Source organism: Lobosporangium transversale, assembly GCF_002105155.1.
Source record: "Lobosporangium transversale strain NRRL 3116 chromosome Unknown BCR41scaffold_44, whole genome shotgun sequence".
Lineage (NCBI taxonomy): Eukaryota > Fungi > Mortierellomycota > Mortierellomycetes > Mortierellales > Mortierellaceae > Lobosporangium > Lobosporangium transversale.
Window position 1 is genome coordinate 74,471 of NW_019029022.1, and position 24,759 is coordinate 99,229.

At 42.5% G+C, this 24,759-nt stretch overlaps 5 protein-coding genes across 5 annotated transcripts; 3 read left to right on the top strand and 2 right to left on the bottom strand.

Annotated features, from left to right (window-relative positions):
* On the top strand, window positions 1-3,056 carry BCR41DRAFT_340577 (peptidase S8/S53 domain-containing protein). Its single transcript, XM_022022200.1, has 2 exons — window positions 1-962; window positions 1,071-3,056. The coding sequence occupies exons 1-2, from the start codon at window positions 174-176 to the stop codon at window positions 2,868-2,870; spliced, it is 2,589 nt and encodes an 862-aa protein (XP_021877672.1). The 5' UTR covers window positions 1-173; the 3' UTR covers window positions 2,871-3,056.
* A 1,816-nt stretch (window positions 3,057-4,872) lies between these two features.
* BCR41DRAFT_326808 (peptidase S8/S53 domain-containing protein) lies at window positions 4,873-7,888 on the top strand. Its single transcript, XM_022021631.1, has 2 exons — window positions 4,873-5,840; window positions 5,942-7,888. Exons 1-2 carry the CDS (start codon window positions 5,037-5,039, stop codon window positions 7,766-7,768), a joined length of 2,631 nt encoding a protein of 876 aa, XP_021877673.1. The 5' UTR covers window positions 4,873-5,036; the 3' UTR covers window positions 7,769-7,888.
* A 10,353-nt stretch (window positions 7,889-18,241) lies between these two features.
* On the bottom strand, window positions 18,242-19,375 carry BCR41DRAFT_326810 (hypothetical protein). Its single transcript, XM_022021632.1, has 2 exons — window positions 19,018-19,375; window positions 18,242-18,916 (listed from the first exon to the last, which is right to left on the bottom strand). Exons 1-2 carry the CDS (start codon window positions 19,198-19,200, stop codon window positions 18,293-18,295), a joined length of 807 nt encoding a protein of 268 aa, XP_021877674.1. The 5' UTR covers window positions 19,201-19,375; the 3' UTR covers window positions 18,242-18,292.
* A 10-nt stretch (window positions 19,376-19,385) lies between these two features.
* BCR41DRAFT_360629 (hypothetical protein) lies at window positions 19,386-20,060 on the bottom strand. The gene is made up of 2 exons (XM_022025398.1): window positions 19,775-20,060; window positions 19,386-19,639 (listed from the first exon to the last, which is right to left on the bottom strand). Exons 1-2 carry the CDS (start codon window positions 19,886-19,888, stop codon window positions 19,568-19,570), a joined length of 186 nt encoding a protein of 61 aa, XP_021877675.1. The 5' UTR covers window positions 19,889-20,060; the 3' UTR covers window positions 19,386-19,567.
* A 1,750-nt stretch (window positions 20,061-21,810) lies between these two features.
* BCR41DRAFT_360630 (kinase-like domain-containing protein) lies at window positions 21,811-24,649 on the top strand. Its single transcript, XM_022025399.1, has 6 exons — window positions 21,811-22,690; window positions 22,806-23,034; window positions 23,238-23,360; window positions 23,481-23,893; window positions 24,024-24,158; window positions 24,264-24,649. The coding sequence occupies exons 1-6, from the start codon at window positions 21,869-21,871 to the stop codon at window positions 24,465-24,467; spliced, it is 1,926 nt and encodes a 641-aa protein (XP_021877676.1). The 5' UTR covers window positions 21,811-21,868; the 3' UTR covers window positions 24,468-24,649.
* The last annotated feature ends 110 nt before the right edge of the window (window positions 24,650-24,759 follow it).

Sequence of the window (24,759 nt, forward strand, 5' to 3'; positions counted from 1 at the left end):
CAGCCTTTTGGACTCCTGCAACCGCATCCCTTACCTTAACCCCCCGCCATCCCTCACATCCCTTCCATACCTTTACGGTAAACCCTGTACAGTCTTTTACAGACACATTTACATTGATCACCACACATATATCATACCTTACTCCTCCATCCTTTTCTACCTCATAAACAAATATGAAGATCACCGCCATCCTCTCCGCCTTGGCCGCAGTCACTTTGGTCTCGGCCGGCAAGTTCCACGATATCGGTAACACCGAGAAGACCGTCGCCAACGGATACATCCTTGAGTACCAGGAGGGTTTCAGCCACAAGGATGCTCAGAATGCGCTCAACTCGCGCAAGGTTGACTTCAAGGTCCGTAACCAGTACAACGTCTTCAACGGAGCTGCCATCACTGTTCGTTCGAAGCACACTGGCAAAGACCTTGCTTCCCTTCCTGGTGTCAAGAACGTCTGGCCCATCACTCTTTATTCCATCCCAAAGCTCCAGAAGAGCAACAACTCCGATACCGCTTCTCTTCACACTATGACTGGTGTTGACATTGTCCACAAGAAGTACAAGTTGACCGGAAAGGGTGTCAAGGTCGGTGTCATCGATACTGGTATTGATTACAAGCATCCTTCCTTTGCTGCCTCTGGTGCTAAGGAGGGATGCTTTGCTCGCTATGGCAAGAACTGCCGCGTCAAGTACGGTTGGGACTTTGTTGGTGATGATTACGTTGGTGATAACTCCCCTAAGCCAGATTCCGACCCTCTTGATTGCCAGGGACATGGTACTCACGTTGCTGGTATTGTCGGTGGTACTGCTGTGGACTCCAAGTCTTCTCCTAAGCCTCCTCAATCATTCGTTGGTGTCGCTCCTGAGGTCACTTTCGGTGCCTACCGTGTCTTCGGATGCACTGGCTCTGCTGGAGATGATGTTATCCTTGCTGCCATGGAGCTGGCCTTCAACGATGGCATGGACGTAAGTCATCCCATACCGTATACATATACAAATGTAAATCAAGATTCTTCTGAATCTATAAATTAACTTTTTTTTTTTTTTTTTTTTTTGCCTTGCCCTAACATTTAGATCATCAACATGTCTCTTGGAGGTGGCTCCGCTTACAAGTACAACCCCACCGCTATCCTCGGTGAGAAGTTGATTACCCACGGAATGGCTCTGATTGGTGCCGCTGGTAACGACGGCTCCCAGGGTGCCTGGATGGTTACTGACACTGGTTTGGGTGAGAAGGCTTACTCAGTTGCCTCGTTCGACAACGCCTACGGCTTCTACGATTCAGTCTCATATGCTGGAGTTGCTCACCCATACACCCCTTCGCAGGCCTATAACAAGCGCATCACCCTTCCTTCCACCGCCACTCTCGTCCCCATCTTTGAGAAGAACGGCGCCTTGTCCGATGGATGCGATCCCGCTATCTTCAACACTGCTGATGTCAAGGGTAAGGTCGTCCTTGCCTTTGGTGATGTCACCCGCTGCAAGTCTGGCGCTCGTGGCACCAATGCCAAGAACGCTGGTGCCGCTGGTATCCTGATCCAAACCACTCCTCTTGGCTTGGCCACTTTGGGCGGTATCCCCGACTTCCCCATGGGCTCAATTGAGAACAAGGCTGGTAATGACATGCTTGCTGTCTGGAAGAAGGACGCCAAGACCCCCTTGGTTTGGAGCAAGAGCCCCGCTAACTTCCGTGTTGAGGGCGGTGGAGCTCCTTCTGGCTTCTCCTCCTTCGGTTTGGATGGAGAGCTCCGCTCCAAGCCTGATATTGCTGGACCCGGTGGCAACATCTTGTCAGCTTACCCCCTTGCTAAGGGTGGCTATGCCGTCCTCTCCGGTACCTCCATGGCTACTCCCTACGTCGCTGGCAGTCACGCCTTGTACATGCAGGCCAAGAAGTCCAAGCCCAATGGTGATGTTATCCGTCAGGTCTTCAAGAACACTGCTACCATCTCGTCCAACTCTGGTTCCAAGACTAAGGCCTCTGCCACCAAGCAGGGTGCTGGTCTCATTAACGTCTTGAACGCCATCAAGACCACCTCTGCGATCTTCCCTGACCGTATTGATCTCTTGGACTCCGTTAACTTCAAAAAGTCCGTCAAGATCACCCTCAAGAACAATGGCAAGAAGACCGAGACCTACACCTTCTCGCATGTCCCCGCTGATACCTTGAACTGGTACGCCAAGGGTAACAAGTATCCTTCTCCTGAACCTGTGATTGAGGCCAACTATGCCACTGTCAAGTTCTCTCAGGACAAGGTTAAGATCCCCGCCGGCAAGTCTGCAAAGATCACCTTGTACTTCTCGGAGCCCAAGAAGGCTGATGCTGCTCAGTTCCCCATTTACTCTGGATACGTCGTTGCCACTCCCGAGAAGAGCAATGTCGCTGTTAACATCCCTTACACTGGTTTGAAGGGTGATGTCTCCAAGGTCCCCATCATCGACACTGATTCCGGCTTCCCTGCCTTGGCCCTCAAGGATGCCAGCGGTGAACTCAAGGAGATTCCCCCCAACTTTACTTTCGACCTTGTCAACAACAAGCCTGTTGTCCAGACTCGCTTGGGTTCGCACACTCCTTCGTTCGGCGTCCGTGTGTTTGATAACAAGAAGGCTTTCAAGGGTTTCTTGAGCAGCGAGACTGGTGCTCATGCTTTTGGCACTTGGGTTGGTCGTCAGAAGAACTTGGATGACCAGGGTCACTTGGTTTTCTCTTCCTTCACCTGGACTGGCAAGGTTCTCCCCACCGAAAACGCTACTGAGGCTGTCACTCTCCCCTCCGGCACCTATGAGATCGTTGTTGCCTCTCAGAAGAAGCTCACCAAGGGAGCTTACCCTGCTGACTTTGAGACCTTTGAGTTGGGCAGCATCAAGTTCTAAAAAGGCCTATTCCTTCATATCCTTCATGAATTCATTATTTAATCCCCCAATCACTTTTTTCTTTTAATGAACAATGGCGACTTTTTTTTTTGTAATTTAGACCCGTAGAAAAGAAAAAAGAAAGAAAAAATATAAATAATAATGTTGCATTTTTTTAAAGGCATCTATAATCAAGAAAGATTAAATATCATATATAAAAATATTTGGTTGATCCAGCTAATGAATGTCAAAATATAGTAAAGTCGAATTACAATTGGCTCTTTACAGGTCAAAGAACAGATAAAGGGAGACACAGGTTTATCATCTATTGAGCAAAAAAAAAAAAAAAAAAAAAAAAAAAAGCAATCAAACTAGAGTGTACTTGAGGGACAAGAAAAAATGAGGGCACATAGAAAAAAAAAAAAGAGAAATAAGCAGTGATGATCAGATTTTCTTTGAGGAAAGAAACGCGTAAACCAAAACTTTACAAGGTGGTTGGTCTTGTTAGTCTGCTAGTGACGAATGACACCAATAAAATGGGAAGAGAAACATGATGGAAAGGCCCTTTGAATAACTCCTACCAATGAAGCTGACCATCTCTTCTATCTGCGATAGATCCTGATAGTTTACTTTTGATATACATTGTGAGTAGTTTCGTAAAAGTAGTCCACCAAAGATTATATATTCATACGATTTATAAGGTCTTTTCAGAAGAAGGTAAGAATTTTTTTTTTTGCCAGAGAAAAAACAATGGTGGGAAAAATCAGATTTCACGTATGAGATATTAGATTCAACTCTTAACATGTCAACCACAAACTGAGCAACGCGTAAAACGTGTCTGTTGCACAATATACAGGCAATATACAGGTTACAATACTGAATTCCTCGGGAAAAAAACAAAAAGGAATACCAATGGAAAAGAAATGGTAGCGAGGGATGAGGCGTTTATGAAATTATATTTATTCTTTTAGCTGAGTAGAAAACAAACAAAGCAACCAACTTTAAAGTATTAATAAAAAAAAACATCAACGATATTTGTATACAAACATGTCTATAGCGAAGAGAGGTTTATATATATTTCAGAGAGAGGAAAAAACAAAAAGCGGTGCAGTGTAAACAATCGATATTACAACATGTTCACATCCATCCAGTACACACACACATATTTATATACATGTATGTGTATACCGTAGAAAAATGCTATTCAGGTAGGGAAGCTGTCGTTCTTGCTTCTCAAATTTTACCGTGATGATCGAGAAAATAGAAATAATCAAGTAATAACTAAAAGCAGAGGCTCTCAAATAATTAGGCCATTGGTTAAGAGAGAGCCCTATTTTTATTCCAAAAAGATTTCCCACTGCACTATGAACTAGACCCGTCGAAAGTCTTCCAATCCACATGCTTGTTGCTTCCTTTTCCTTTCTCAAGGAAAAAGGACCCTCCTGCAGGGTATGGATGTTGCACTGTTTGTAAATCATTTGGGTTTCTATTATATACATATGCATATACAATTACACTATATATATTATGAATTCAGTTCCTTTCTAGAGCATATCGCCACACTTCTCCCCTCGGCTCTCTTTCCCACTTGACGGTTCCGTATCCTAGTCTACTTTTGTACTATTCAATACTGATCCCTGGATTCACCATGGAAGAATATGTGAAAGTGATGGGAAAGACTACAGTAAACCTAGGCTCGTTCCCATCCCTCTTCGCTTTATAAAGGTGACAGGAAATTCCATTTCCTTTTTAAGTCACCCAAAGTGAAGGGCTGGGAATGAGCCTTCAGTAAACCAGAAAAAATAACGGAAAATCCAGATCTCAAAAAGTCAAGTGCTCAAGACATTTGAAATGAAAAAACAATGAGGATGCAGAACCGTTTTATTTGTTTGTTTACGACAATCTAATAAAATTATTATTATACTGTGGCCCAAAAGAAAAATGTACTCAGCCCAGCGGATGGAGAAGTTGTATAAATACATCCTTTCCTTTTCCTCTTTATTTTTTTTTTTTTCCTTAGCCATCAAGGACTCCCTTCATTGATCTACTCCTTCTCCCTCCCTCAGCTCTTTATTCAGCCCCCTTCCCTCCCTCACCGGTCTTGACAGACAGATCCTAAAAAAATTCATACCCCATTATCCTTACTTTCTTCCCCTTTAGATCCATACCCTTGCGTAAAGCATCACCATGAAACTCACAGCCACAATCCTTTCTGTTGTGGCAGCGGCCTCTTTGGTCTCTGCAGGCACATTCCACCCTCATAAGATCAATCCTCACGATACTATCTCCAATGGTTACATCATTCAGTATGATGACAATGTTAACCACGCTCAGGCACAGAACTCTTTGAAGTCTCATAAGGTCGACTTCAAGGTTCGTAACCAGTACAACGTCTTCAACGGAGCCGCTGTTACTGTCAAGTCTGGTCATAAGGGTGAAGAGCTTGCCAAGTTGCCTGGTGTCAAGAACGTTTGGCCCATCACTCTTTATTCCATCCCCAAGCTCCAGAAGAGCAACATGAAGAGCAATGATCCAGCGGCCGCTTCTCTTCACACTATGACTGGTGTTGACATTGTCCACAAGAAGTACAAGTTGACCGGAAAGGGTGTCAAGGTCGGTGTCATCGATACTGGTATTGATTACAAGCACCCTTCCTTTGCTGTCCCTGGCGCTAAGGAGGGATGCTTTGCTCGCTATGGCAAGAACTGCCGTGTCAAGTACGGTTGGGACTTTGTTGGTGATGATTACACTGGAGAAGATCCCAAGCCTGACTCGGATCCTCGTGATTGCGGGGGACATGGTACTCACGTTGCTGGTATTCTCGGTGGTGGTGCTGTGGACTCCAAGACCTCTCCTAAGCCTCCTCAGCCGTTTGTTGGTGTTGCCCCTGAAGTTACTTTTGGTGCCTATCGCATCTTCGGATGTAAAGGCTCTGCTGGAGATGATGTTATCCTTGCTGCCATGGAGCTGGCCTTCAACGATGGCATGGACGTAAGTTTTAATTCACTTTTTGTATAAGCAGTGTATGTGCGTGTTTTTTTTTTTTTTTTTTTCCAATTTGCTCACAGCCTTTTATTTATTTATTTGGTTAGGTCATCAACATGTCCCTTGGAGGTGGTTCCGCTTACAAGAACAACCCAATTTCTATCCTCGGTGATAAATTGATTGCTCACGGCATGGCTTTGGTTGCTTCTGCTGGCAACGCCGGTTCTGACGGAGCCTGGATGGTTTCAGATGCTGGTTTGGGCGACCTTGCTAGCTCCATTGCCTCTTTCGACAACATCTACGGCATTTATGATTCCGTCTCCTATGGCGGTGCGGCACACCCTTATAGTCCATCTGAGAACTACAACAACCGCATCGATCTTCCTGCCAGCGCTACTCTTGTCCCTATCTTTGAGAAGGATGGTTCGCTTTCAGATGGATGCGATCCCAACATCTACAAGAGCACTGATGTCAAGGGTAAGGTCGTCCTTGTCTTTGGTGATCTCACTCGTTGCAAGTCTGGTGCTCGTGGTGTCAACGCCAAGGATGCCGGTGCTGCTGGTATCCTGGTCCAGACCACTCCCTTCGGACTCGCAGGCTTGGCCGGCAATCCCGGTTTCCCCATGGGTTCGATTGAAAACAAGGCTGGTAATGACATGCTTGCTGCCTGGAAAAAGGACCCCAAGACTCGATTGGTTTGGAGCAAGAAGCCCTCCAACTTCTTGATCGAAGGTGGTGGAGCTCCTTCAGACTTCTCTTCTTTCGGTTTGGATGGAGACCTTCGCTCCAAGCCTGATTTTGCTGGTCCTGGTGGCAATATCTTGTCAGCTTTTCCCCTTGCTAAGGGTGGTTATGCTATCCTCTCCGGTACCTCCATGTCCAGCCCCTACGTTGCTGGTGCTCATGCGTTGTATATTCAGGCCAAGAAATCCAAGCCCCGTGGTGATAAACTTCGTCAGATTTTTAAGAACACTGCTACCATCGCCTCCAACTTTGGCTCCAAGACCAAGGCATCTGCTGCTAAGCAGGGTGCTGGTCTCATCAATGTCTTGAGCGCCATCACTACCAAAACCTCCATCTTCCCTGACCATATTGACCTTCTTGACTCGACCCATTTCAAGAAGACTGTCAAGATTTCGATTAAGAACGAGGGAAAGCACACTGAGACCTACACACTCTCTCACATCCCTGCCGATACTTTGAACTCGTACCCCAATAAGAACACCTTCCCTTTGGGTACCCCTGTCATTGAAGCTGCTTATGCCACTGTCAAATTCTCTGTTGACAAAGTCAAGATCCCTGCTGGTAAGACTGCCAAGATCACTTTGACATTCAAGGAGCCCAAGAAGGGCGATGCTTCAGAATTCCCTCTGTACTCTGGATATGTCGTTGCGACTCCTAAGACTAAGGGCGGTGTTGCTGTTCATGTTCCATACACTGGTGTCAAGGGAGATATTGCCAAGGTTCCAATCTTTGACACCGACAGTGGTCTCCCCTTGTTGCTCGCATATGATGGTGATGATTCATTGGAGGATGTTACTCCAGATTATCAATTCAATCTTTCCAGCACAAAGTTACCAGCTATTTTGACCCGTCTTGGTTCGCATACTCCTGAATTCAGCATCCGTATCTTCGACGATAAGAAGAACTTTGTTGGATATGCTCACAGCGCCAACCGTGGACAATCTTTTGGCTGGCTGGGACGTGACCCCACCTATAATGATGATGGTTCTCTCTATTTCAATGCCTGGATCTGGGATGGTATGTACACCAAAACCATGGATCCATCCGAGACTCCAGTGCTTGTCTCCAAACATGGAGTTTATAACCTTGTTGTCGCTGCTCAGCACAAGTTGAGCAAGGGCGCCTATCCTAAGGACTTTGAAACACATGAGTTCAGCAACCCCATTGTCATTACGGGACAGCAGAAGTAAAAGAGTTTTTATGCATTCAGGAGTGGAGGGGCGCCATCTTTCATCTTTATAGTGTATAATCTTCTATAATTATAACATTTCATATCATCATGTAATAAAATAAAACAATGGAAAAATGCCGTTTTCCTTGTCCCTGCAATGCCGATCATACGTCGCACTATTAGGAGATAGACCAGTCTGGCAATCAGTGTGGCCCCATAAAACTGGCACTTGCACTGGTCATGTTGAAGCTCTAGATAATTATTGCTACCATATCAGTTATCGCGGTATGACTTTATCCACCGTTATCTACGTCTCTTAGTGAAGCACTATCCCTTTGAGGCGTTTCCATGATTTTTTTTTTCTTCATAAAACCAACTATTTTGTTACCGAGTGACTGAGAAGATAGATTATAGAGAAGTACAAAGCAGGGGTTCGTCCATTGCTGCAGTCTCCTGGCTCCTTATCAATCTCTTGAATTAAGATCGAGAGCTTGTGGGCTGGGGATTTCATTACATAACCATAGACACAAATGAACAGCTAACTTCTTAACACTCAAAATAGTTAGAGCGTAACAGATATTTCTGTTGCTAATGCAACAGCTACTATTACTACAGCAGTAACTGTATATAACTATCCCTTCGACCGTAAGGTTTGGAGGACACATTTGTCCTGTAAAAAGTCTGCAGTAGATCAATGTAAAGATATTGGCGCCACAGCCATAAATATATTTTTTGAGTAACCTCCGAATGTATTGCAGCCAATTAGTTTACTTGAAATGAGCCCGCGCCACCACAATAAGCCACAAAATCAATCGGCTGCTCTTCTCAATATAAGTGTATTTGTCCTTCTCTGGAGCAGCCAGCCCCGCAACTCCTCCGCCACCAGTTTATCAATCACAATCTTCAGAGAAGATGAATGAAGCGTATGTGCACTATGAAGCTGCACCCATCAATTGCCCCAGATGTTTTGCGGAGCTGTTGTTTGATGTAGAGCCTCTGAATATAAAGCTGTGGAGGGCGGAAAAAATAAATGATCGTCAATAAACGTCGCCAGAGCTCTGTTTTCTGTAAGAGAATCCATAAAGACTGGTCAAATGAAAATCATTCTCATTTTGACCAGTTTTTATTTCTGGCGGTGAAATAAAATAAAAGTGTCAAAACTTATCCATCGATAATGTGGTAGAGGATATAGTAGGCAGGCAGCGCTGCCAAAGGCCTTTTCTGTCTTTTTCACCCAATACAACTACATTATTGTCAATTTGAATTTTTCTCTCAGCACCTAGATTTCATAAACACATGGTCCGCACCTGTAGTCTGTGCAACAGTGAAAAGCATGATAGGCGGCTCTGCCCTCAAAAAACAGAGCGTGCTGAGCTTCGCACAAACCTTCCCTCCGCTTCACGCCTGGAGCAGGTTATTGGTCCCACGAGAGGGTAAAGAAGTTATTATTTTATTTTTATTTTATTTTTATTTTATTTTTATTTTATTTTTATTTTATTTTATTTATTTAGCCCTCTATTATTTTATTCTCATCATATATATATAAGGGTAAATATTGTTAGCCAGCCCCAAAGGCCGCATATGTGTAGCACTTGCAATCGCCCAGGACATAATCGAAGTACATGTCCGAGTGCTGAAAGGTGGGCTCTACGTACTTTAAATATTTCATATAATCATACTCTTCCTCGCCATCGATTTGACTTTATAACGGATTATTACTGTCCATTGATCCATTGATTTAGCAGCCATATCCAAAATGAAGCCAATCATGAAGCAGTGCGCGAGCGAAGCTTTGACCATGACCTTGATATCGAAAATGAGAGACCCACACAAAGGCGAAGGTGAGCTACATTTTGTTCACTCTTTATTTCCTTTTTATTTTTTATTTTTTATTTTTTATTTTTTATTTTTTATTTTTTATATTTTTTAATTTTTTCGTACTATATCATATTGTATGCATTTTATGTGACATCAGTCTTCAGTTACTCATTAAGCAGATATTTCCGGATATCGAAAATGCTAGACTCCTTCCTGAGATGCTCATTGAGCGCGCTATCTTGAGTCCCCTTAATGAGGATGTCGATAAACTGAATCAACTAGCCACCAGTATGCTCTGTAGCACCCAGCAGTCGGTCAGTTATATTGGTCAAGATAGCCTTCAAGACCCCGAAGCAGCAGCTACGGCTCACTATCCTGTGGAATACCTGAACAACCTCTCCCCGCCAGGCTTGCCTCCGTTTAAACTGGAGCTAAAGGTTGGTCAGCCCGTCATCCTTCTTCGCAATTTGAACCCAAAGCGTGGACTATGTAATGGTACTCGCATGATTGTACATGCATTAGGCACAAGAATGATCCAGGCCGAGATTATGAAAGGACAATTTCAAGGAGAGTGTGTCTTTATTCCTCGCATACCGCTTACGACACTTGATGATCATTCTTCTCCGATCATGTTCTGCAGACGACAATTTCCAGTCAAGCCTGCCTTCGCCATGACCGTCAACAAGTCCCAGGGACAGACACTCAAACATGTTGGTGTTTATCTTCCTCAAGATGTTTTCAGCCATGGTCATCTCTACGTTGCTTTGTCACGGTGTACAGACCCAAATAATCTTAAGGTACTTATCGCGAACGGCAAGGTAAGAGATAGGCTAGGAACATACACACGGAACATTGTCTTCAAAGATGCTTTATAGCCACATTGTCTTTTGATTGCCATTTACTGCGTTACCTCCTCGCCGTCGTTAATCTATCAAATGTTGTGATTACCAGATATTCTCCCTCTTGATTGTAGTTTCGTCTGTATTTTATTTTGTATATTTTGTATTCTACTTTATTGCGTTTTATCTACTGTATTTTAGCTTTGTATTTTAGTTTTGTAATAAAAAAAACGTGCAGTTTACACATAATTTTTACAGTAGTAAAAGGCCAAAGGCCTACGTGAGTTTATTGTCTTCATTCCTATGTCAAAATATAAACCTTTTGCTGCTGTAGATAATGTTTCTTTTTGTTGTCTTACGAGGCTAAGCATTGAATTTTCTAACGAGGCAAGAGCCGACCGTGGCGAAGCCACGGTCTCTGGCTCGTTCATTTTAGAATAGTAATATATTGGAACCCGGTTTGCAAAAATGACGATAAAAAGGATTGATGAGTTCACGGTGTAATTTTCTACGCTATTTCGATTGAGTTTAGAAAAGGAGGGGGGGGGTGGCCTAATATTTTTTTTTTTGAGAAAACGAGAATATACTGTGAGAGATTAAGGTTACAGGACATATCTGTCCTAATCACGGTTGAAGGGATAGCATCGAATACAAGCGCGGAAACGGCAGAGAATTAGAAGAAACGGAACGAGAGGAAGCCGCCGCAAGGAACCTTGGAAGGCATCAAACCCGAACAAGCTTTTAGATTTATTTCTTGTTTTTGTTTTTTAACTTCAATTGTATTGTGTTACGTCCTGAGGCTAGGGAGTGTACCCAAATGGAGCACTCCCCTTTTTATTCATAGATCAGAGCAATTAGTGACGGCTATGTTGGAGCCTATATAAGGCTCCGACCTAGCTAAAATAATAAACAACTTTTGATCTCCTTGACTTCCGATTTACCATAAAACATATCATTTTTTCAAGGATCTACATAGAGTTACATCCATCCATTTTATCAATCCATCCAACCATTTTTTTTTTCCATAATTTCAATCCCTTTATTTCAATCATGTCTAATATTAATAAAGTACCAATTAACGAAGATGTTGATATGGAAATCTCTTCACCAGAGAATGGCTCAGGCTTGACACCTGTCGAGCAGTTGAACTTATTGGTGGCTAGCCTGGTCGTAGATACGACGGAGAGTGTAGTCGAGTTCGGCAGTGATGCTGTTCCCGATATCGAGAATGTTACGATGCTTCTTCGAAGTTATAGACTTCAGAAGGAGGAGACACTCAGAAAGAAGGCATTGCTGTTCCTTAGGTACAATGATGCCAAATCAAAGTTAAGAAAAATTGACATTGATGAAAAGACACTTACCAAGGCCTTAGGCGATCTCGCTCAACAGAAGGCAGACATCTTGAAGGTCTTAGTAAGACAAACTGAAGACTTGAATAGTTCTATTGAACATATGGAGGAGGTCAGAAATGGCTTATCTTCAAGCGAGGACGTTTCGATTGATAGATCGAGTGTGTCTGAAGCAGATAGTCACCGTATAACGGTGAAATGGGATCCTGCTAATCCCGAACATGACGCACTTCATCGAATCTTCAAAGAAGAGAACATTCCTTTGATGGAAGATTCAGAAGAGGTAGACTATACCAAGGTCAAGAAGAAAACGTTTGCGGATGCGCCTATGCTTGATTTAGACGTGTCCAAGGTTCCCGGCAAGAATATGGTCAAGGAAATAGCAATCAGGGTTGTCACTTTCCGTGATGACTTTGAGAGGATATTCCGTCGTAACCTTTCTGATGTTCTTTTCGACAAACTAGCATGGGATTACTTATCCCTCTGCGTTTCCAAAGTGTCCGGCCTGGCGCGAGACTATGACGATCTCATCAAGAAAGTGCCTCTTCAAGACAGGACCTGGTCTCGGGCAGTTACATGCTTGAATAAAGCTCTAAAGTTTGACATTCTAGGGGCTTACATCGCTGATATGGCGCTAGTTATGAGGCCTGAGAAGAATGACACTATTAGGTCGTTCGCGCAACGATTGCTACCACTGGTTGAGGCAGCTGGAATCCCAGATGATGGCTGCTATATGCTCATCAAAGCTTTATGCAATCATCTGTCCGACGTAGGATTTCAGGCTGTCATCAAGGAATTCGGCTCAGTGAAAAGTGTTAGCTCTTTGAAGGAGTTTCTAGAGTTCCTAGAAAAGACACCAGGTGCCTTAGGTGAGAAACGAACCGATGACGCCCATTGGTTTATCCAGAAGTATGGAGGAGACGCTGGAGAACAGTATTTGCGATCCATCAAGTCCAGATCGGAATACACTCCTAGAGAGGTTCCGAGATCTAGTCATAAAAGATCTCGACTTAATGCCAATCCGTCAAGTGATAGAGAAGCCAAGAAGGCTAAACCATTCAAGGTCTGGTGTAAGGGAACGGAGAAGTGTAGGTCGAATCCGTACAAACATGCCCCGGAGGACTGTCGGTATGCTAAGGATCAAGTCAGAGATCATTCTAAGGATAAGCCCAAGGACGTCAAGAGAACTGATGTGCGCAAGCCGCTTGCCTCAGTCAGTGCTTTTAAGAGGATTAGTGATAGTGCGCTCATAAGAGACATAATTCCGAATAAAGAATCCTTCTTTTCCTCGTACTCAATTGTTGAGAAAGCTTGTATCAAGCACCTAGGGGCTTTCAAAGGTCCCGCTCCTGGTGATAATAGAATAGCTGTGCCTATATTTATAAACGGGCAACAATATACAGCATTGTTAGATCCAGGCGCCACAACTTCTTTGCTCAGTAAGGAAGTAGCCATAGAGCAAGGTATTCGCTATGGTCGAGTACCAGGAGAATCTATAGCAATGATAGAAAAAGGGACTAGCACGGATAATGCCATTACTTGTGATAAAGTCCAATTGGTCTGCAACAATAGATCTGGAGAATATCAATTGTCGGTCATGGACATTGAGTATTATGACTTCGTGTTGGGAATGGATCTCTTCGCTAGACTCGGCTTTTCCATCACGGGAATAGCCATGCCGGAGATACGAGAGGAGGAATCCCTATGGGTCCCATATGATGAAAAACCTCAAGTCATTCCGTCACAAACTCCAGAAAGAGAAAACAATGCTGAATTCAAAGCATTGAAAGAAAAGTTCCTGTTAGCACTGGAGCCTTATTTACAGGCGAATGAAGCCATCTCGCCAAATTCATTTTGCAATCTTGATACAATGAAGGTCCAGCTAAAGGTTAAACCCACCTGTATCATCCAGGAAAGATCTCGCCCATTCCATTCGCAAATTGAAAAAGAAGAAGTGGAAAAGACCATCCAGAAGTGGCAAGAAACGGGTGTTATCGTTCCAGCACCTAAGGGGTGTCCGTATAATAACTCCCTGACAATGGCAGCACGCCGTGACCTGGATGGTAATATTCTGAAATATAGAGTATGCCTTGATCCAAGAATGTTGAATCGTCAACTAGAGGATACTGATGTCTTCCCTCTACCATTAATCACTGATATCCAGCAGAGGGTAGCAGGGCATCTGTATTTCACCGCAATTGATCTGTCTCAGGCGTATCATCGCATGCCTGTAGAGAAATCAAGCCAACCACTAACTGCATTTACGTACGGTGGTAAGCAATATATGTTTGCTAGAGCACCTTTTGGTTTAAAACCCCTCACGAGTATCTTCCAAAGAGGAATGTCACAACTCTTAGATGATCTGCACTTTGCTGACAATTATGTGGATGACATTATTGTCTATTCGCACACAGCAGAGGATCATATTCTTCATGTCAGCATTGTCATAGAAAGGCTTACAGCTGCAAAGTTGATAATCAATAGAGAAAAGAGTAAATTCCTTAGTACAGAAGTGCTACTACTGGGGTTCATAATCAACAAAGAAGGACGCAAAATAGATATCAACAAGGTTGCTAATGTGCATTCATGGACACCACCTACCAATAAGAAGATGGTTCAACGCTATTTAGGCCTCTTCAATTATTTTAGGGAGTATATACCCTTGTACAGCTCGCTCACAGCACCTCTAGATGCCCTGCGCAATGCCAAAGGCACTTTTGATCTTAATAAGGAGCAAATGCGAAGCTTTAACAGCATCAGATCGCTTATAGCCCAAGCTCCAGCCTTATCGTTCCCTGATTTTACTCAGCAATTCTTTGTAGCCACAGATGCCTCTAACGTAGGCATAGGAGCTGTCCTATATCAGCTACCGGGTGGCAAGGAAGATGAAACCAAGGTCAACTACATATCCTTTCAAGCCAGAGCATTGCATAAGCATGAGAAAAATTACCCAGCTTACAAGAAGGAACTCTTAGCAATTATTTTTGCACTAATGAAATTTCACCATTACCTTTGGGGAAGAAGATTTACATTATATACTGATCACAGACCTCTGACGTACATTCATGAACAGAAGGAGTTGCCACAAATAATCCTGAATTGGAAGGCCACTCTGCTCAACTATGATTTTGAATGTATTTATCGTCCAGGCCTGCTGAACATTATTCCAGACGCATTATCTCGCGCATTTCCTGAGGAATTGTGGAAGTCTCCTAAAGAAGAACAAGCTACATGTTCTACGAGTCGGCAGATTGCTTCTATGAGGCGAGGAACAGAGACTACCGAGAATGTTCAGGCAGCTCCACAGTCATCTGATTCGCAGCAGCTGCCTTCCACTCTACAGGTTATTGATATAACTGCTCCTTACTCTCATCAACTTCAGTTGGAGGATGCTTCTAGAAAAATCATCCAAGATCCTGAAGAAAAGCTTCAGCATCTTCGCCTAGCACACGAATTCGGTCATCCTGGAGGAAATGCCATGGTTACTGCTATCCATGCTAAAGGCTTTACTTGGCCTAAATTGAGAGATGATTGTCTCAAATGGGTTAGCCAATGCGGACCATGCCAAAGATTCAACATAGCTAGAAAGGGGTATCATCCTTTAACTGCCATACATGCCAGACTCCCAGGGGAACACATAGCATTCGATTTAGCCTCATTTGAAACCAGTTCCAGGGGTAATAACTACGCTTTAGTAGTGGTTGACATCTGCACAAGATTTGTATTCCTGGAGCCTCTGCCTGATAAGGAAGCCATTACGGTGGCCAGCACCCTCTTCAAGCTATTCTGCTCTATTGGATTCCCTAAAATTATCCAAACTGATAATGGCACTGAATTCGTCAATGGAGTGTCACGTCTCATAACGCAAAAGTTGCAAATAGAGCATAGACTCTCCACGCCATATCATCCACGCTCGAATGGTGTAGCGGAGAGGTTTGTCCGCACATTTAAGGACATCCTCAGAAAACAACTCGAAGGCATACAGAATGATTGGGACATCCATCTTCCAATGGTTCAGCTCCAAATGAATACTAGAGTCGCGAGTCTACATCATTCAACGCCATTCTCATTATTCTATGGACGCTCATTTGCAGGACTAACGGATTTTTCCTCAGCCGAGTCACATCTCCTGTCTGAAGAAGAATTACAGAACAGATTGGAATATCTCACCGCGTTAGTTTTCCCTGCTATCGATGATAAGAGTTCTGACACGCAAAAAAGAATGGTGGAGAAATTCAACAGGACACACAAAATCCTTCAGTTCCCACCTGGAGCGTTTGTCATGGCGAAGGAAGAATTGCCCAATGGTAAATTAGCACCTAAATACCAAGGCCCATACAAAGTAGTGGCTCGTACCGAAAATGGTGCCTACACTCTGCTAGACGCTACCAACCAGAAATTGGCTCGTAATTATGCTCCGAGCCAGCTCAAAATGGTCACTCAAGCTCTTGATGCTCCCAGTGAAGAGTCGTATGAAATAGAGTCTATCGTTGACCACGAACTCACGGGAAAAGGAATGATGTATACTGTAAAGTGGAAGGGCTATGACTCCTCATACAACGAGCAAATTCCCTATGAGAATTTTGACTCGGACATCATCATTCGTCAATATTGGAAGAACCTAAGACAGCAAAATCCTCATATTAATGACAGAAAGAGGAAGAAGCAGCAAAAGAATAACGCATCAGAGTCAACAAGACTTCTTAAGAGGAAGCAGAGACAACTCACCCATAACCAGACCAAACGGCACAAGCGTCATGTAGCGGCAAAGCTGTAAAGTGCAGAGAGCTGTTATATTAGTAGGGTTGAGATAACTGGAGTTTTTGTACAAATAAGTTTTCTCCAGTATGAAGAAAAGAGAGCACACACTCGTCCTCATTTCAATATTTTTTTTTTTTTTTTTTGCAACGCAACAGTCAATAAATTTCAATTTAGCAACTATCAACTTTATTCTTTCCCTTGCAGCATTTGCAACTAGCAACTGGATGTGATGGCAACTGAGAGTTAAGAGAATCTACAACTTTCTCTACCCGTATGCGCATAGTCTTATACTTCTCTGATTGCTTGCGCAACTTAGTATACTTCTTGTAGAGGCGTTCATACCTCTTAGCCCATGCGAATTCTCTTTGGAGGCGGCTCTTCGCGGAATCATCGCCACTCTCCGCCATCAAACGTCTTCTCTTCCCAAGAGTCGTACACACTCCACAGCTTGACAATTCTGCTTCACTGCTTTCGCTGCCTGATGACTCTTCATCACCAGAGGGCTCCTTTCGCTTCCTGATAGGACGAGGTCCTGGGATTTCCAGAGAGGCTGATCGGCTCCGTGCCTCTGGGTGGTAAAACTGATAGTGTGCCTTTTTCCAGGCACGAGTCTCCTCGTCACTATCCCACAGATCCTCCTCACCCTCATAATCCTCGTCGTCCTCAGCGTCATAGCTGCTCTCTTCCTCAGTATCTCCTTCGAAGTTACTGCGATTCTCCACGTCTGCAGTCTCTGTTAATATGAGTGAAGACGGAGCTGTTGAAAGCTCCGTAGGGATAAATTCATAGTCCTCATACTCATGTAGAGTTGAAGAGTCAGACAGGGGGGAAGAGGGAGAATTGTTAGAAGGCATATTGATAATTGTCTGCTGATGGCTGTTATAAGGAAAGTAAGTAATGAGTATGTGTCCCTGCAAGAAGGTGTTTGAGTAGCAAAAGTGAATACTGAGGAATGAAGGAATGAGTGAGCGTTTGAAGTTTCCAATCTTCATTCCTTTTGACCTTAATCTTCTTCATTTGCTTCGTGAATCCTCATTCGTCCTTCTGGGGGGAAGTGGATGGCGTGATCTTTTTGTGATCCCTGTTTGACAAAGGACCAATGAGATTTCTACATTTTTGACATGCTGAATAATTACTACCCACATCTCCTGTATGACACATCCTGATCCAATGGCTGTTATATTTCCATGATCCATTTGCTGACATTACTTTTTGAGATAAAGTCTCTCTCTAATCACAAGAAAAGAAATATCAAAACAAGTTTTAAGAATAGACACTGTGAAGTCTCACGTGAGGTTTAAATTTTTGTCCTCAAGAGGTTTATTTTTTTCCTCCTACCTTTCAACAACAAGAGGTTTTTCTTATTTTTCCTCAAGGCCTTTAGACAAGACGCCAAAAACCCTACATAAAATCTGGGGGGAAGTTGTTACGTCCTGAGGCTAGGGAGTGTACCCAAATGGAGCACTCCCCTTTTTATTCATAGATCAGAGCAATTAGTGACGGCTATGTTGGAGCCTATATAAGGCTCCGACCTAGCTAAAATAATAAACAACTTTTGATCTCCTTGACTTCCGATTTACCATAAAACATATCATATTGCTTACTTTTTTGCTATTTCCTTAACTTCAGTTAAAATGCCTTTATTTTATTTTTCATTGGACTAAGAACTGTAAAGAAAAAAGAACTAAGCAATAGATATAATAAAGATTCAATATGGATCAGGGTCCGGCTCTATCGGATTTCGGGTTTGCGTCACCAGGCACGGAGCGAGCCATGTTAGACATAAGGCTTGTATTTCCTAGCTGTGGGGTTAGCTCTACAGCTCTTGTCTTGATGCCTCTTTAAGGTATCTTTCCTCTTACAACGCTTCATACAATATTCACAGCGAAACGTACTTGTAGGGGAGTGCGTTCCTTTATGTCGTATAAGTTCAGCATTCCTCAGGAAACGACTACTGCATCCTTCTACCTCACAAAAGTATTTCTTTTCCTTTGGAAAATGGGTTCTGATGTGGGCTTTGAGATTGGAGGCATTGGTCAAAGCTTTACTACAATAAGGACAGGCATGTTCAGGAAGCTTTACCAAAGAAGCTGCCATGAGCTGTGAGGAAGAGGATGAAGGGGGAGATGAGGATGAAGCGAATGAAGATGACGTAGAAGAATAGGGCGAGGATAATGGCAAAGAGGAAGAGGGCGAGAAAGTAGAGGGAGATGAGTAGGAAGGTGTGTAGCTTGACAGAGCATCGGCAACCATGGGCATTTCCTGATCGTATGTACCAGGTAATACACGATTAGATGAAGAGGATACTAAGGCCGAGGATACTCTTTGGGCCTCAATGACATTCATTTCTTGGTAACATTCGGATTCGGAAGGAATTGATGCACATCTATAGTATTCCAGCTAGGAAAATAACATTGCAGTAGCGCGTTAAGCTTCCTAACTAGGTTATACATCTTAGACACGATCCAAAAACACCCAAAGAAGCTTTTGTTTTCATTTACTACTGCAGTATTGGAAGGGATAGCGGTGTGCGAGTGCTCCTGTTGGTCTTTCTGGTTTAATAGATCGAGCCAGCTTGCATCGTCAATTGCTGAAGGGGTATCGATCGATGTATCTGGTATATCGTCGAACTCCAAAAAGAATACGAAGTCCTCAGGCTCGTTTAGCGAATTCTGAGAAAGCATTTATTTTAACAGCGGTCAATAGTTTAAAAGGAAGGCAAAGGGGAAGCAGTGGCGATGGAGAAGGGAGAAGGATGACAAGAAAGGAGAATGAGAAGAAAAGTGAAAAGAAAAATGACAAGGAAAGTAGCAAGAAAAGTGTAGGAAGCGACCTCATCACTGCAAGGAAAAGAAGGTTCACATTATTCGAGTGGCGAATGGTCTCCACCACAAGGTCGCATCACATCCTTTAATTACATTGTGGTACGCTTTTTTTGACAGCTGAGAAACCGTACAAATTCAAAATTTTAATAGAGTTGTGTGTGTTTCAAGAAATGTTAGATGGGTAGATTATCATCTAGATCATTATTATATCACTCAGGTCACTATGTTAAAGGTGGCTATCGGTAGCAACAGTGAAAGGCATTTGGCTACTTCTTGTGAATGTGAATGAGGGTAATGTCTGCTTCGATCGGTCAATTGTTTCCAATACAGTCAAATTCATTCAAAAAATTATATGAAAATGGAGGGGAAGGTCATGTACGTAAATTTCTGTTATTCAAATTGACTCCCCTGAAAAAAAGGTGATATACTTTACCTTGTAGATCATAGTAGCGATCATGCATTCGACTTCGTCCAGGTCCGCCGCTACGCCAACAAAAGCCAGTGAAAGTCGTAGTGTTTTTGTTTGATATATCAGTAGACGCGTCATTGAAGAGGAAGAATAAAGATTAAGAGCCCTGCTTTATGCGATTTACAAAGAGTGATGCAATGAGGTGTTGGTGAGCAATTTGCTAATTGCATCGCGTGAAAATAGCCATAACAGCTCATGGTGGTTAGGCAAAGGAATGAAGAATCATAATGACAAAGCATATCCTCAGAAGGAAACGCATGGATGTAAAAAGTGCATCTGCTTTAGCTTTAGCTTCCTCTTTTAGCTCGTGTAATGAATTATGACTATCTCAGCAGAATGCGGGAAATACATGTACACCAGTTTCTGAACTTTAATTCCTTAATTCCACTACATATTCCAGTTTGCGAGGAAAGAAAAAAGGGACGGGTTATTTCTTGCAAAAAGAAATTTTTGTGTTAAATTTCATCTGCATAATTTGTCCCCACATCCAAAAGATGGATCATAGTAGAGATCTATATTAGTTCTAAAATGTAGTCACAACGGAAATGAGTATAAAAAGGCCAGCCCAATCGCCAGAAATTTTTTTTTTTCTTCATCGCACTCCAGTGGTTATAACTAATCGGATAAACATCATGCCTTTTACCTGACGTTTTCGAGTTACAGCCATACACAATGGAGTTGATCACTACTTTTTGGACCCGCTTCGGCGGGTTACTCTTCTCTTATACTTATTATCTTATTATCTCTACTACTTCTACTACTATATTATACACTACTATAACATTTTTACTACTGTGATTTACGTGTGTGTTATTCTGCATTCCTTGTTGTATGCATGTGTATGACATAAAAGAGCAAAATTGAGAACGATAAAGTTAGGAAGAGTCTCTACAACCTTTCTTGCCTGTCCTTTGTTACAATTTTTTTTTTTTTTTTTTTTTTTTGATGGATTTAGATGAGAGGGGCAGTACAAAAATCCAGTATACTACGCCCCTGGAGGGCACTTTCCGTCAGGAGATTAAGAGATTTATAAAATACCTCATCCGTTGATGGAGCATTAATAGAAAGTAGAAAGGGAGTTTGATGATAATAAGCAGCAACCCTAGATCTTTATTTAAAATAAAGCAGTACTAGAGTGTGTTAGCAATATTTATTTTGAGTGTGAAAGGATAAAGGAGGCTTGATCATGTGAATTGCCGTGGCGTAGTGCATGAGGGAGTTATTGATGATTGGACTTTCGGGCAATCTATTTTTATCATTATGAGCATATAAATTTTTCCATGCCAACACCGCCCTCATTCTTTCCTTGTGATCTGTGTTCTTCTCTTCTTCGAAGAATAATCCACATAACCTCCGATTTTTTTTTGTTTCAGCGTTCCCACAGCCCAAAGTTAATAAGACTAATGCAGAGTTAGGCTCAGCCTCAAATCATTCTAGGATGTTAATTGAGTTTTTTTTTTACAACAACCACGATTTAGTTTATTTATATTACATTTTGTAGCATCATTAATAGCCAATCGTTGGTTGCCGATTGTTGGTGCCCATACTTTGTGTTCAAGAATCATTTCCGCGGAGAGATAAAATAGATAGTTGGAATGATAGACATACATGTCTATATAAATGTAGTATATGATCGGTTGTTTTTGATGAACGTTGTTATATTTTGCATGAGCAAAAAGAAAGAAAGAAGGGTGGCCGCAGGTAATGCAAGGTGGAGTCGATTTCCTCTTTGAGAGCCAACACAACGCATACACACAAGGATGACTTGCTTTTTGCGTTTATTACACCCATGTCACGATTCAATACCAAAATAAGCAGTGCTAATTGCCATGTGTGTAATGCAAAGTAAATAAAGTGTTTTGTTTATGAGTAAAAAAGTGAAGAGTACAAGTATCTCCGTTTATAAACAGACCGTGTCTTCCTCTTTTTTTTTGTTTTTTTCTTCATTCCATTCCATTCCTCATTTTAGTCACCTGCATTCCTTTTTTTTTTTTTTTTTTTTTTTTTTTTCTTCCTCTTATCTCTCTCTTCTGCTCTGCTCTGCTCTGCAAGTTACATATGGACCCTATTTCACAACAGCGCCCCGTCTTGGACGTGTCGTCAGCCCGCGGTGTCCGTAGCTCTTCCTCCTCCTCCCCTTCGTCACTGACCCAGAAGAACAACGTTCAAGATAACGGCGATGCTTTTGAAAGTCCTGCCTTTGTCTTCCAAAGCCCCACTACCACCATGTCTCAGACTGACAGCAATCACCCGCTCTACAACTTCCCTCTTCTCTCTAATTTTTCTCGGATGAAAGCTGCTAATAATAATGGCAATGACAGCACCAGTAGCAATAGTAATAGCAACAGCAGCAGCAACAGCAACAACGACATCAATATAGATCCATCGTCTCATTCTCATGACTCCTCTACACTCTCCCCTATTACCTCCTATTGCTCGTCATCAACTTCTATCAGAAAATGGGACACTGACGATAAAAAGAATAACACTAATGCTCCTGCATCCATATCCACCACAATCAACGCTACTGGTAATCAGGATCAGGGTCGTTATCTAAGGCCTGATAGCCATCTAAACAAAAGCGATGATGGAGACGATAATAGTAATAATAATAATAATAACACTAGATCTTGTACTGGGCATGGTCGTTCTCTTTCAGTTGAGAACAGCCCATTGACAGTCTCTTCCAGGAGTTCTTCTCGACGAGGCTCCACCCAATTCTTACAACCGATCGAAGTCAAAGAGACGTTGAATGCCAGCGTTGTTGAAACGGCTGATGGTCACTTACAACTGAAGCAATATGTTCTAAAGCGTATTATCGGTCGAGGTGCCTATGGTATCGTGAACTTGGGTGTAGACGTCAACACGGGCATCAAATATGTAGGTTTTCTTTACCCCTGGATTTCCTTCTCCTGAGGACTGTCGTGTTCTGTACCTTTTTATTTATTACTGTTATTTATGTTGTTGTTATTTTTAATGTCTAACTCATCAATAGGCTATCAAAGAATTCAGTAAATCAAAGTTGCGCAGGCAAAAAAAAAATGCCAACCTGTTCACGTTGGGAAGAGGGCGAGGAAGAGCACCCTTAAGGTCCAATTCATCCGAGTCATCCCCTTTGGAACTGATTCGAGGCGAGATTGCAATTTTGAAAAAGCTAAATCACGACAATATTGTGAGGCTTTACGAAGTCCTCGATGTCGCCACGGAGGATTCGATGTTCATGGGTAAGGAAAAAAAAAAAAAAAAAAAAAAAAAAAAAAAAAAAAAAAAAAATATAAAGAAAAAGGAAAAAAATAGGACATGATGGAAGAGGATAGTCAAGATGAGGAATAGTCATCAATATGTCATTGAGCATGTCCTAAAAAAAAAAAAAAAAAAAAAAAAAAAAAAACTAACTCCTTATTCTCCGCTCTGCTCTCTGATTTAGTATTTGAGCTATGTGAACGTGGCGTGTTGACGGATGTGTCGCTTGGCGATAAAGTTGGCAAGATCTTTTCGGATGAGGAATGCAGGGATGTGTTTCAACAGATTGTCCTTGGTATCGAATATCGTGAGTAAATTCTGTCATTTCTCTTTTGGTTTGCCATCGAACACAAACAATGCTCTTTCGATCCTAATTTCTGTTTTTTTTTTTTTTTTTTTTTTTTTTTTTTTTTTTTTTTTTTCATAGTCCACGAGCACGATATTGTACACAGAGACATTAAACCTGAAAACCTCCTTCTTTCAGCAGATGGGACGCTCAAGATTGTGGATTTCGGTGTTTCAGAAATGTTTACAAAGAAGGGTGATGATATGACCAAGAAATCAGCGGGATCGCCTGCATTTATGGCTCCAGAGCTCTGCCAGCTAATGCGTGAGGAAGTCTCTGGACGAGCTATGGATATCTGGTCTATGGGCGTCACTTTGTATTGCATCCGCTATGGCCGTCTACCATTCAGGTTCTCAAATACTTTAGATCTGCACAGAGCCATCCGAGAAGATGAGCCAGACCTGGAAAGCGAGAAGGATCCCAGGTTCAAGAATGTCATGAAAAGACTATTGGAAAAGGATCCAGCCAAGCGCATTACATTAGATGAGCTCAGAGTAAGGCCTTTATCCTACTTTACGTTATATTAATCTCGATTGAGGAGAAAAATTGCCATTGTCATTGTCATTTTTTTTAATGTTTTTTTTTTTTTTTTTCTTTATCTTTTAAATTACCGTACGTATCCAGGAGGACCCTTGGCTTACAGATGACGGCCGAGACAAGTTGATTTGCAAGGAGGATAATACTAAGAATGCTGTCGTAGACGTCTCAGATGCGGATCTCGACAATGCATTCCAGCGCCTTCAAGGAATTGTCGCTGTGGTAGGCTTTTTGCTACGTTACTCATTCCATATGCTTCTTTGATCGTATTTTTTTTATTGTACTAATACATCTATAACACTTTCCTTTTCTCTTGTTAATATCAAGTTGAAAGCATTTTCAAAGTTTAAGAGTATTATCAAGAGCCAAGCGTCAAAATCAGCTGCACAAGAAGTTGCCGAAACTACAGAGGTGATTGGTGAACGTGGCATATCGGCACCTGGCGCTTCGCCCGCTTTAATGAGCCTGTGCTTTCAGGGCGCAGCAGAACCATCTGTTTCGCCATCCGAACTTGCTGCCGGGGTAGCTTAAAGCTTGATCTGAGTCTAGGGCAGCAACAACAGTAAGAGTAGCATGGACAACGAGATCAGGGAGCGGATTAAAGGACAACAAGTTGTTGTCTCAGAAGAAGGAAACCATCAATAACCTCAGTATACGATACAGAAACTCATTAGTGGCCATAATAGCATATTAAATTAAAGGTTCATTGCTTGCCTAATTCTTGTATAATTTTCTCCGCAATGCTTACGATCACGTGTACAGAGCATTCCTTAACTATTGTATCTGGCCAATCGCATCGCCCACGTAGCAGTTTTGCAGGAGG

What these genes read in the sequence shown, in the direction of transcription:
- BCR41DRAFT_340577 (XM_022022200.1), top strand. Translation starts at nt 174, where the DNA reads ATGAAGATCACCGCCATCCTCTCCGCCTTGGCCGCAGTCACTTTGGTC. An exon ending in CCTTCAACGATGGCATGGAC is followed by an intron (nt 963 to 1,070) that starts GTAAGTCATCCC and finishes CCTAACATTTAG; the next exon opens with ATCATCAACATGTCTCTTGG.
- BCR41DRAFT_326808 (XM_022021631.1), top strand. Translation starts at nt 5,037, where the DNA reads ATGAAACTCACAGCCACAATCCTTTCTGTTGTGGCAGCGGCCTCTTTG. An exon ending in CCTTCAACGATGGCATGGAC is followed by an intron (nt 5,841 to 5,941) that starts GTAAGTTTTAAT and finishes TTATTTGGTTAG; the next exon opens with GTCATCAACATGTCCCTTGG.
- BCR41DRAFT_326810 (XM_022021632.1), bottom strand. Translation starts at nt 19,200, where the DNA reads ATGCTTTCTCAGAATTCGCTAAACGAGCCTGAGGACTTCGTATTCTTT. An exon ending in TCCCTTCCAATACTGCAGTA is followed by an intron (nt 18,917 to 19,017) that starts GTAAATGAAAAC and finishes TTATTTTCCTAG; the next exon opens with CTGGAATACTATAGATGTGC.
- BCR41DRAFT_360629 (XM_022025398.1), bottom strand. Translation starts at nt 19,888, where the DNA reads ATGACGCGTCTACTGATATATCAAACAAAAACACTACGACTTTCACTG. An exon ending in TCGCTACTATGATCTACAAG is followed by an intron (nt 19,640 to 19,774) that starts GTAAAGTATATC and finishes CGATCGAAGCAG; the next exon opens with ACATTACCCTCATTCACATT.
- BCR41DRAFT_360630 (XM_022025399.1), top strand. Translation starts at nt 21,869, where the DNA reads ATGGACCCTATTTCACAACAGCGCCCCGTCTTGGACGTGTCGTCAGCC. An exon ending in TTACATTAGATGAGCTCAGA is followed by an intron (nt 23,894 to 24,023) that starts GTAAGGCCTTTA and finishes GTACGTATCCAG; the next exon opens with GAGGACCCTTGGCTTACAGA. An exon ending in TTCAAGGAATTGTCGCTGTG is followed by an intron (nt 24,159 to 24,263) that starts GTAGGCTTTTTG and finishes GTTAATATCAAG; the next exon opens with TTGAAAGCATTTTCAAAGTT.